Here is a 12,439-nt window from a genome sequence, read left to right on the forward strand (position 1 = left end):
TTGGACCTTTAGAATGCAGCGTGTTTCCAGTGTGGTGGGGTACCTGCGTGGCTCGGTGGGTGGGAAAAGCCAAGTTCATGGGGCTCACATAGTGTTTTTGTCAGTTGGTGGTCTAAGGAGTCTTGGATTTGTGCTTTCCTTTTCCTTCCAGGGGAGTTTTGTGGCTTGCATGATTGCCCTGCTGCAGCAAATGGACGACAGCCACTATAGCCACTACATCAGCACTTTCAAAACCAGACAAGACATCATTGTAAGTTGCCTTTACTGGTCCTGGTAACCTGAAGACTTCTTATATTTGGTTTAAAAACATGACTGAAGCTGAGCATCGTGAGTCCAGCGTTCTCTTCCCACGCACCTCCAGTGCTATGTGGCTGTCCACAGTGATTACAGAAAGGAGAGAGCTGATTCCTACTTTCTCTCTTTGATAGGATTTGAAAAAGTACAACACATATGCCAAGAGGTTATCACACACTTTAATCTCTCTTGGATTTAGAGAGAGCCCTTATTTAGCAACATTTGGGAGATGTTTTTTGCTCTGAAAACAGGATTTAATACTTGCAGTAACTACTCATGTCATGGCAAGGATTTTAGAAGGCAGGGGTGTGCAAAGTCTCCTAAGACGTGGTTGATACCATCATTTTGGTGAGGGCAACAAAAAGAGGTAATCCCTGCCCTTTACAACTGGTCCATGTGGTCTGTTAGGAATCTGGCCACACAGCAGGACATGAGCAGCAGGCCAGCAAGCATTAACTCCTGAGCTCCGCCTCCTGTCAGATCAGCAGAGGCATTAGATTCTCATAGGAGCTGAATCCTACTGTGAACTGCACATTGCGAGGAATCTAGGTTGCCAGCTCCTTATGTGAATCTCACTAATGCCTGATGATCTGAGGTGGAACCGTTTCATCCCAAAATCATTCCTGCCCCAATCCGTGGAAAAATTGTCTTTCCTGAAACCTGTCCCTGGTGCCAAAAAGGTTGGGGACTCCTGCTTTACAATATTTGTAAGTTACCTTCAGATGAAAATATTTTGTTCTGTATTGTTTTAAGCAGGAAAATTGTTCTCATAGTTGCTATGAAGCACTCTAAGAGGCTGAGTTAGGCCTCCGGCTGTGGCTTCACGGCACCTTCCCTTCAGGGGATTGTTAGTGGCCCTTCAGACGTCCATGAAGGTGTTATTAGACTTTGCAGAGCAGTGGACAGGATGTGCTGCTGGATTAGCACACTGTTGTCATGTTGACACTAGTCTTTGGATAACTTCCCATCATCTGTGCGTGTTCCAGTCTCTTTGTTCTAGATTTTCCACTTTCTGCCTCTGTCATGCTGAGTAGGTGGCCAGTGCCCCCATGGATTCGCAGCTCCTCCTTGCCCATTACCCACCTTTCTGCCATGCCCACGTGATGGACAGACATACAAGGAATTGGAAGGAAAGTGCTGTTTGTTATTATTAGTTGGTTCCATGGTGGACTCTCAATGCCGTGTTAGACTACGTGGCTTTAGCTGAAGGTCTCCATGAGCCTCTGCTTGGGCCACATCCTGGCAGGCAGCATGGCATGGGAACCATAGCAATACGTAGATGCGCCTGTGGAGACCAGGCGCAAGAGGACCAGGATGGGGGGTGGGGGGTGGAGGAGGAAGGCCAAGGTTAGCCATGTGTTCTCTACAGGCAGGTGGTGTAGCGGGTAAGAGCACAGGCTTTAGAACACGCAGCTCTGGGTTTGAATTCTGACCATTCCACTCCCTTGTATGCAATTTGGGGCAAGCTGTTTAAGCTCACTGAACTTCAGTTTCCTCATCTGTAAGACAGTACCCACCTTGAGGGTTAATTAAGTGTTGCTTGGCTCCATGCATGGGAAATGCCCAGCTTCGTGCAGGTTGGCATGTAGCTAATGCCTATGAGGACTAGCTGTTTGTAACAATAATTGTATTATTATTGCTATATAAAGTAAAATTAACAATAAAAATTTTAGGGATTTTGTTTCAAATTTCCTTCAGAGAGCAGGCAAAATAGGGAAGTTTTAAGGTCAAACCCTGACAATTTGGCTCCATTGTTAAGTAAGAAAAAAAGGGGCGTACCTCCTGTTTACCAGCATGGTGGTGAGCTCCTCCAGCTGTATTATGTAATTAAAAGAGGATCATTATCCTCACGAGGGAACTAAGACCTGGAGAAATGAGGGAACTTGCCCGAATTTAGTCCCCAGTGGCTGAGCTACCGTGCACAGCTAGGCCTTTGCCTCCCAGTGGCCTTTCAGTCCCTCATGCTGCCTTCTGAGTGAACCGCATGAAGACCCTTGGCAGGTGGTGGATAAAACCAGGCTTTGGGATTCCCTGTGAGTTTCCTTTATCATGCCGTCTCATTAATTTAGATTTCCAGGAGTTAAATAGAGAGTCTGTATCTGAAGCAAATAACACATATCTAAATTCAATCCTTGCTTCACAAACCATGAATTCTTACGGATTTAAAAGAAAAGTTAGCAGAATGGCTAATAAATTGGTGGAAGCACTTAAAATATATAATGAGGCCAGATGTGGTGACTCATGCCTGTAATCTCAGCACTTTGGGAGGCCGAGGCAGGTGGATCACTGGAAGTCAGGAGTTCGAGACCAGCCTAGCCCACGTGATGAAATCCCATCTCTACTAAAAATACAAAAAATAATTAGCCAGGGGTGATGGCAGACACCTGTAATCCCAGCTCCTGGGGTGGCTGAGGCAGCAGAATCGCTTGAACCCGTGAGGTGGAGGTTGCAGTAAGTCGAGATTGTGCCACTGCACTCCAGCCTGGGCGACAAAGCAAGACTCCATCTCAAAATAAATAAATAAATAAGTAAATAAAATATATGATGAAACAAATTTGAATTCATTAATTATGTCTAGGATTTCAGAACTGAGGGTGGGCATGTCTAACTCGCCATAAAACCAGGGGAGAATCCACAGTTGCACACACACACTGGCTGGCCAGGGAGAGTCATTCCCCATGCCGTTCAGCATCCAAAGTATAGGAAGTTACCCAGCTTGACCAGCATCTCAGAAAAATATGGTTAGCAATAGGACCTGGGCCTCCTGCCTCTCACATACTGTGTCCAGGCAGAACTGTGTAGGTTAGTGCCAGAGAAACTGGACAGGACTTTCAAGAATCCCAGTGGAAAAGGTCTAAATTTAGCTAACTAATAAAAATGCCTTCAAAACATTTTAGCTTTGATTTCAACTCTGATTGTTCTATTTCTGAATTAGTTTTTGCTCACAGCCCCCTTTGGAGCAGAAGAGCTCTGTATGCTTAAGTGATTCGTTATTAGTCATCACCAGCCACTGTTACAATCCATTTTGAAGGACCATTTAGGACCTTTCTTCCAGGCTGCACATGATAACGTCCCTGGCGCAGGAAGAGTGGTGATTCTGCTTCTTGTGTGTATCACTGTGTCCTTTTCTAACCATAATAAAGGAGAATTGAACTGAAATCTATTAAAAGTATCCATTTCCCCACAATTGTTGGTGAATTATGTTTAAGTGCATGAGATACATTCTGACAACCTGTGGCAGCAGACGAAGAAAGAGATAAGGGTTGCAAACTTGGGGTCCAAAGCTCCAAGTTCTCATCCAGCTCTTCTCCTGCCCACTTTCTGTTTTTCCTTTTTTCTTTTCTTTTCTTTTTCTTTTTCTTTTTTTTTTTTTTTTTTGAGATAGAGTCTCACTCTGCTGCCCAGGCTGGAGTGCAATGGCACAATCTTGGCTCACTGCAACCTCTGCCTCCTGGGTTCAAGCGATTCCCCTGCCTCAGCCTCCCGAGTAGCTGGGACTACAGGCATACACCACCATGCCCGGCAAATTTTTGTATTTTTAGTAGAGATGGGATTTCACCATGTTGGCCAAGCTGCCCACCTCGGCCTCCCAAAGTGCTGAGATTACAGGTGTAAGCCACTACACCCGACCCTCCTTCCTACTTTCTATGCCCTTAAGCGAGTCCTTCAGTTTATCTCAGCCTCAGTTGTACCATTTGTAAAATGTGGATGATTCTTTTTGTCCTCATCTTCCTTACAGGGTCCTACAATATAAAAATCAAATTGCATCACAGCCAGCTGTAAGAATGCTTTGTTATTCCTAAAACCCTTGAAAGATGGGCTGTTACTGTGGGGCTAGGAACATCCTGTTCTGAGGTTGTGGTTCTGCTTGTATACACGCCAGAATAAAGACTATGAATGTAACCCAGTTTTCCCTCAACCACTCCTCTGTTCTCCGCAGGACTTCCTCATGGAAACTTTTATCATGTTCAAGGACCTGATTGGAAAGAATGTCTATGCCAAAGATTGGATGGTGATGAATATGACTCAAAACAGGTGAGACAGCCCATGGCTGGCCCTGAGGCATTTGTCTGAATACCTAAGGCTGCTGTGTGAACTTTGGGACATGTCTTTAAATCCCTTTGCCTCAAATCCATCATCTGTAAAGTGAGGATCTTCCTGCTCCAGAGGTCCTAATTTATGTGCTCATGATCTTGATTTTCCCAGGGTAATTGCCTTTGCTCCACCTCGGGCTCTCTACTCCCTTCTCTAGCGTCGTCTCTTCAGTGCTCTCATGGTAATTGTCATCCTCAACTCTCCACTGCACCTTTCCGTGGCTCCACGTGGCCTGTGTCATCCTGATATTCAGGGCTCACCAGTTAGTGTCTGTTCTATGACCGGTCCATGATGTATTTAACCAGATTCTTCTTATGAACATTTAGATTCTTTCCATTTTCTGTTAATGTGAAATAGCACTGTCATGGCCTTCCTTGCTTTACATATTTAAAAATATCCATGGTTATTTTATCAGGATATACTCCTAAAATAATTTAGTAGTTCAAAAGTTTGGTGAAATTATAGGGCTTTTGATACACAGTGCCAAACTAACTAGTTGCTTCTGCTACTTCCCTGTGTATGCTACCTGTACTCCAACCAAACTGGCCTCTGCCCAGTCCCTGAACACATGGTCTGCTCTGCCTCACACCAGTCTTCCGCCAGCAGTGCCTTCCCCATAACCTCTGGCTGTCAGCATTCCAGCTATTCCATAAGGTTCTTTTCAAGCGTCACCTCCAGAGGAAGCCTTTCTGACCTGGATGTCATCTCTTCTTCCTTCGATTTTCCATACCCCATTCAAACCTTCTTATAGAATTGTTTTCAGATTCTATGTTGGGTAATAGATGTACATGTTGTTAATTTCCCCAACCAAGCTGTAAATTTCTTAAGATCAGAAACTGTGTCTTTCAACACAGACGTGCGCCTGTGCCTTGCTAGCCCACAACAAATACTTGTTGAACAGAAGTGAAATGAACTGAATATATATTATATTAAAAGAGTGTTAGAGTTTAATGAGATAAATAAACCATTATTGTAAGCATTATTATTAACTCTACATGATACCCAATTCTGAGTAATTCTACTCTAACACCTGATTAGAAGAAGCCTTCTCTGCTATGTACAGATTAGATTTAAAAAATTACACCAGAAACCCTAAGCTTAAACAGAAGGATCATAATAGAGTCTATATATATTACCCTCCTCTGAGGCTTAAGAGTCCTGGTTTGCAGTCTCAGATCTACCTTCAATTACCTAAATTGGGATGTGGCCCTGAGTGGCTCTTCTTGTTTGTTCTGTAAACTGACCTCCTGTGCCCCATCTGCGGATGGTGTTATGCTGTTGTCTGCAAGGACACTGTTAGATTATGAGGTCTTATGATGCCAAGTTCAGGTTTGGTTTGGTTTAGTTCTTAACATAGGTGGGAAAAGGTTTCAAAGGACATACAGTTGGCTTCTTTATCTGGTGTTTTCCTTCCGCAGGGTTTTTCTCCGTGCTATAAATCAGTTTGCTGAAGTTCTCACAAGATTCTTCATGGATCAGGCAAGCTTTGAACTTCAGGTAGGCATGTGACTCACCTACCTGCTTCTAGAATTCTTGGCCATGGCAAGAGAACTATATGAATTTGGAAAATGTCTCCTCAGATTTCACTGTTTTGACATGAAAAAGGTTTTCCTGTGTTTTTTCATTTCCTAAAGCACATATGCCTGTCACACTGTCCTCCAAACACAACAAAATAGGGGTGGTTTCTTCTTTCTATAAAGGTAACATATGTAAAAAAAAAATCTTAAAGAGTAATAGTAGAAGATCAAAAATATAAATAGTCCTCCTTGTCGCTATAAACATTTGGAGTTGACCCTTTGTATATTTACACAAATGCACATAGACACACATGGCTACAAATAAGCACACAGGTAACTCTCCTACCTACAAATGAGTTTGGTTCTAAAGAACAGTTCTTATGCACAGTTTGTTGAAAGTCCAAAGGAATTGCAAAACGGATGACCACTAGCTCTATCTTCATTCATTCATTCATTCACTTATCCATTCATCCATTTAACAAATGTTAGAGTACTTACATGTACAGGGCCCTGTTTTGCGCCCTGGTAGGGGCATTTCCCTGGTGAAGGCAGATAAGTTCCTTGCTCTCATGGAGCTTACCTTCCAGAGTACTCTGCATTTTGTGGGTGATGTGCTTTCTGTGTTCTTTGTCTTTGCGTGTATCTGTGGAACTGTTATCAGTGGAGGTCCTTGACTACAGATTGTCCAAGTTCTTGACGTTTTGAACAAAATGCACAAACAAAGCAATGAAAGAATGAAGCAATAAAAGCCAGATTTATTGAAACGAAAGTACACTCCACAGAGTGGGAGCAGGCTCAAGCAAGTGGCTCAAGAGCACTGGTTATAGAATTTTCTGGCGTTTAAATACCCTGTAGAAGTTTTCCCATTGGTTACTTGGTTACACCCTATGTAAATGAAGGAGTAGCCTGTGACCAGTCTGACCTTCCCACCAATTGTGGGAGGGGACCAATCAGAGGTACTTTCAATTTTTCATCTGCCACAGAGTGCAAAGGGGTAGCCTCTGATCCTTTTGTTACTTGGGTGTGGAGAGGTGGGGTTTTCCTTTTGATTCAGTTCTAGGAAGTCAGTGTGAATTGGCCTTCAGTGCCCTGCCTCCAGGCCCTGTTTTCCTGCCTCAGAACTTTAAAAGTTGAAAATCATAAGTAGAGGAAAGTATACACACATACACACACAGAGATGCATACACATATAGATGAATATATATTGTATGTATGTGTATGTATATTTGCCAAAATGGAATTGAGCTGTGCAGTTCTTTGGTACTCTGTTAATCTATTTTCCTTTTTCAATGATCTGTGATCTTTTCAATAATGTTGAATATTTTCCTGTTTTTAATGGCTGAATATCATCTGTTCTATGACTGGTCCATGATGTATTTAACCAAATTCTTCTTACGAACATTTAGATTGTTTCCATTTTCTATTATATTAAATAACACTGTGATGGACTTCCTTCCTTTAAATATTTAAAAATATTCGTGGTTGGCTGGGCATGGTGGCTCACGCCTATAGTCTCAGCACTTTGGGAGGCCAAGGCGGGCAGATCACCTGAGGTCAGGAGTTTAAGACCAGCCTGGCCAACATGGCGAAACTCCATCTCTACTAAAAATGCAAAAACTAGCCAGGCGTGGTAGTGGGTGCCTGTGATCCCAGATACTCGTCAGGATGAGGCAGGACACTTGAACCCGGGAGGCGGAGGTTGCAGTGAGCCGAGATTGTACCACTGTACTCCAGCCTGGGCGACAGAGTGAGACTCTGGATCAAACAACAACAATAAAATTCGTGGTTATTTCATCAGGATAAAGTCCTAAAAGTGTTTACTAATTCAAAAGTTTTGCAAACTTTTAGGACTTTTGAAACATAGTGCCAAAGTACATACTATAAATAGATACACTTCTTGGCAGCAGTTTCCCTTTATCCCAGGAGTAAAGAAAAATATAATAGCTTAAATTTTTTTTAAAAAGCTTAACATTAAGTCTCAAAACTTTTAGGATTGAATAATCAAAACCTAAGAAGAATGTAGATTGTATTTTGTTCTTTCATTAATCTCTTGTTAATGACTTTTTACCATGTGACATTGTTTTATTATGGCCCTTATTAATGTTATTTTTCATTTCCTTTTACCCACACAATTAATTTTGAACAGCTCTGGAACAATTACTTCCATTTGGCAGTAGCATTTCTCACCCATGAGTCCCTTCAGCTTGAAACCTTCTCACAAGCCAAGCGCAACAAAATTGTTAAAAAGTAAGTGTCCTTTTAGAGTTAAGATCGGGAAGGGGCTTCTTCTGTTTGTTTATATTGCGAGCAATATTTTAGGTATCACAGAAATTACTATTTAGTGGCTACCCATGTTGTTAGTGAGGTAAGTCTTCAACTAATTACTTAATAGACCTCACATTCACCCAGGTTCAGCTCTCTTTTCTTAAGGCCCAACCATCTTCCCATCAGTCATCCCATGCTTTTTATCAAATCTGTACCTGGAGACGGACCTTGGCTGTCAGCGTGCCCATCCCCAAGAACAGCTGCGCCTCTGCTGGCAGCTTCCCCAAATTGCAGGCTTAGTACCTCCTCATTCATAGCGCTTCACAAAGCACATTCCTTCAGCACAGTTGCTCCACCTCCCTGCCGTTTCAGCAGAGAAAGCCAGGTCTCAAACATTGCATTAAAATGCCCTCCAGATTCCTGGTTTGGAATTCAAAATGGAATTATGTGCAGAAGTGATAAGAGATTTAGGGAAGCATTTCATTTCATTGAGAGACTGGAATCCAAAGACCATGTTGTTAAAAAATAACTTGAGGAATGTATTATTTGAAGACTTTGAAATTTTAGTTGTGTTCCCCTTGTTGGGATATCTGCGATATGTAGGAAAATTATTTAGTGTCCCTCTACTTCTGGTTCCTCCCTCAAAAACTGCCTACATATATAAAAACAGCAAAGTATTTTTTGCTCCCAAGGACCAATTTTTATCCCTTTGTGGACAGTATCACTCCCATTGAGAGTGCATGGTGTAGAGCCTTCCAATGTGAATATTTTGAAAAACACACTGGAATGGATGTATATTACCCCAATATCAGTCTATAAAGTATATAAATATTTAGTCACCTGTTAGACATTAGTCACAGTACTGTATGATCATACTTCATTCACCTTCCTTTTCATCAGTGTTTGCCGTGTTTTGTTTGGCTTTGTCTGTGCCTCACTCTTCTCCCTGAAGTGAGTTTGTGAATCTCATCTTCTCAGTTATTTTTCAGCGTTTCCATTTGGCTTTATTGTGCTGTCAAGGTCCCCCGGCCTCTGTGCGCCTCATTCCTTTTGGGGGCTTGTTTAGGTATGAACCTCATCTCTTAAGGTTGGGCCTTAAGAGTGACCAAGAGAGACACAGACTGTTTTTACTTTCCTTCTTATTGTGTTTATGCAATTCATTTCTACTGCAAATCCTCCTTCTAGTTTATGATCTTCTTCCTAGATATGGGGACATGAGAAAGGAAATCGGCTTTAGAATCCGGGACATGTGGTATAACCTGGGTGAGTGTCTAGCCTTCAACAGGCCTGATCACAACCTCTGAGTGATAAGCATCCCACGATGAAGTCTTTTTTTTATTTTAATCCAGATAACCCTGAGATGTATTTGTCTGTGTGTCTGGAAGTGAAAGTTGATTTGTGGGTTTCATTGACAATGAACTGTCTCTTACTCTGGCATCCACATGTTATCAGAATCTGAGTCACTCACTTCTGAATTGAGTTGTTTTAACCTTTTCTTTTCTTATGGAACTTGTGGAGGAAGATTTTAACACTTTACTTTCAGTGAAATAATTTTTTAATATCTTCATTCACTTTCATTTCAGGTCCCCACAAAATCAAATTCATCCCATCCATGGTGGGTCCCATTCTGGAGGTCACTCTGACCCCTGAAATAGAGCTCCGGAAAGCCACAATCCCCATTTTCTTTGATATGATGCAGTGTGAGTTCAATTTCAGTGGAAATGGCAATTTCCATATGGTAAGAAGTGGCAGACTGCGTAATATTAGTAAATGGACATATAGTCAAATCATAACTCATTTCTTTCTAGACAGAGACGCAGTAACCTAAATAATGCAAGTCCATGTTGATCTGAAAGTTCACTTTACATTTCATTTTGTAAAGCAATTAGAGATAGAGTCAGACAGTGCAACCCAGAGCCTGGAAAAGATCTTTTTGCTACATGTCTTTCCTAAGGCAACACCTGTCTGTAGAAAATTAAAGGAAGTTAACTTCATGCATTTTAATCCTAGCTGTTTCAGTATAGCCTAGAGAATAATGTAGTGAATTGAATTTAAAAACCTATCTATTATAGTACGGCTGAAAGCAGTGCAATGGATTAAGTTCTAATCCATTACTCTATAGCTTTGAGAATGTCATTTTCCTGTTTTCTTATCTACAAAGTGTATTAATATTGAAAGGACGATTTCGCATCTATGAACCTCTGCAAAAGCAATCTCACTGCAGAGACTTAGACATGAAACTGAAGTAAAATAGAAAAACAAGAATTATTATTCTATTTTTATATGCATAGTTGTAACAGAAAGCAATGTTTTGGATAATATGTTTTTAATCAAATGTAATGCAAAGGACAAAGTAACATGAGACTTTGTTAGAAGATTTTGATAGGACCTTGGTGCACAGTTTATGAGTGACCCTCTGTGATCCTCCCTGTCTGTGCTGGAAACAGTTCACAACTCAGCGAATGGGTTGGCCAAGTCTAGAAAGTTGGCCATGTCTTCTTCTAAGGATGCAACATTTTCCTGTGAAATTCTGCCTCTACTTTCAGTTTGAGAATGAGCTGATCACAAAGCTGGACCAGGAGGTAGAAGGGGGCAGAGGAGACGAACAATACAAGGTTCTTCTGGAAAAACTGTGAGTATTTCAGGAACAAAATCTGAAGTCAGTGGTGTCATTTAGTAATAGAGAAAAACAGGGGTCCTGTTGCACCGATAGAGCAATTGAGTAGTCTTAGAGTCACTAGGGCCACCCCCACTGTGGTCTTCAGTATGGTTATGGGGTGTATACTGTCCACAGCTGACATTGTTTATCTGGTGGGAGTCAAATGCTGGTATTTTCCTGGCCAGCCTGGCCCTAGAGAACACAGCAGATGGAGGCAAGGAGAAGGTGCAGAGTGGTGGCATTTTGCCCAGTGTTTGAATTTTTGAACTTCAACAAAAGTATTAGCACTTCTAATTATAACTGCAAAGTAACAATTTAAAGGAAAAAATATTTCAAGGTCTGCTGTGTATGTAAAAAATACCTTAGGACCCATAAAGGACATATAACCAAAGCAGTTCTGTCTCCAGCCAGGTTGGTCTTTTTCCTGCCCTGTCATCCACCCCATTCAACACATCTGTACCTCTGTCTGGGCTCCCATTATCACCACTGTCCCCTCTTCCCCCACCACCACACTCACCTATAACCCTCTTGCCCTCCTTGGCACATGTGGAGTAATGAAGAGTGGGAAAGTGATTAAAAACACATAGGTGTTGGCCTCAGTGAGAGATTGAACTTCAAACCCTGTTTTTGCCACATATTAAGAGTTTGGCTTTAGTCCAGTGATTCTGCTTATCCAACACTTCATTTTTTTTCCCTCTCCAATAATAGCATCTATTTTTTGATATCATTATGAGAATTACAGGAGATGATGTGCTAACATAGCATCTGTTGCAGAGTTCATGACTAATAAATATTGGCTGCTCTAGTGTTCATGGTTGTTATTATTACAATTTGTTTTTGGTGTTTGTTTTTAAGAGATAGGTTCTCTCTCTGTTGCCCAGGCTGGAGTGCAGTGGTGCAATGATAGCTCACTAAAGCCTTGAACTCCTGGGCTCAAGCAGTCCTCCCGCCTCAGACTCCCAAGTACTAGGACTACAGGCATATGTCGCCATGCCCAACTGTTTCTTATTTTTACTTGTGTAGAAATGGGGTCTTGCCGTGTTGCCAAGGCTGGTCTCAAAATTTTGCTTTAAGTGATCCTCCCACTTCAGCCTCCCTAGTAGCTAGGACTGTAGGCGTGCACCACCATGCCCAGCTGGTTTTCATTTTTATTTTTGTAGAGACAGGGTCTTGCTGTGTTGCCCAGGCTGGTCTGAAACTCTTGGCCTCAGGCAATCCTCCAGCCTCGGCTTCCTAATGGGCTGGGATTTACAGGCATGAGCCACCACGTCTGGCCTAGTATTATTATAATTATTATTTACAGGCCTACCCTTCATTCAGGTTTGTAACTACTCTAGACCATTGCTTTCTCATGTTCCCTGAACTTTTCTAGTGTTGACCAACTGCATCTCCAGCTGGGTGCTTGCCTCAGTCACTTAGTTGTTCACCTGTTTGCCTGTTTTGTGTGAGTTTTGTGGATGAGAGTCTGTGTTTGAGGACAGGGCTCCCAACTGTATTCTTTTTTGAAGATTCTCTAAGGATCCAGCACTCTGAATACCGAGAAATGGAATTGAATTGTATTTTCAGTAGAGATGGGGTTTCACCATGTTGGCCAGGGTGGTCTCCATCT

The 12,439-nt window shown here is 42.0% G+C and overlaps 1 protein-coding gene across 2 annotated transcripts in view; it reads left to right on the forward strand.

Moving 5' to 3' along the window:
• The window catches only part of DOCK5 (dedicator of cytokinesis 5), a 231,636-nt gene that overhangs the window by 174,778 nt on the left and 44,419 nt on the right, over positions 1-12,439 (forward strand). For both annotated transcript variants that reach the window (XM_004046801.5, XM_055348267.2), the window contains exons 28-34: positions 152-250; positions 4,235-4,329; positions 5,808-5,886; positions 8,053-8,153; positions 9,376-9,434; positions 9,755-9,909; positions 10,718-10,803. In XM_004046801.5, coding sequence (XP_004046849.2) covers positions 152-250; positions 4,235-4,329; positions 5,808-5,886; positions 8,053-8,153; positions 9,376-9,434; positions 9,755-9,909; positions 10,718-10,803 — 674 coding nt within the window. The remainder of the gene's footprint in view (positions 1-151; positions 251-4,234; positions 4,330-5,807; positions 5,887-8,052; positions 8,154-9,375; positions 9,435-9,754; positions 9,910-10,717; positions 10,804-12,439) is intronic.

The sequence above is a fragment of the Gorilla gorilla genome, chromosome 7 (genome assembly GCF_029281585.2).
Source record: "Gorilla gorilla gorilla isolate KB3781 chromosome 7, NHGRI_mGorGor1-v2.1_pri, whole genome shotgun sequence".
NCBI lineage: Eukaryota > Metazoa > Chordata > Mammalia > Primates > Hominidae > Gorilla > Gorilla gorilla.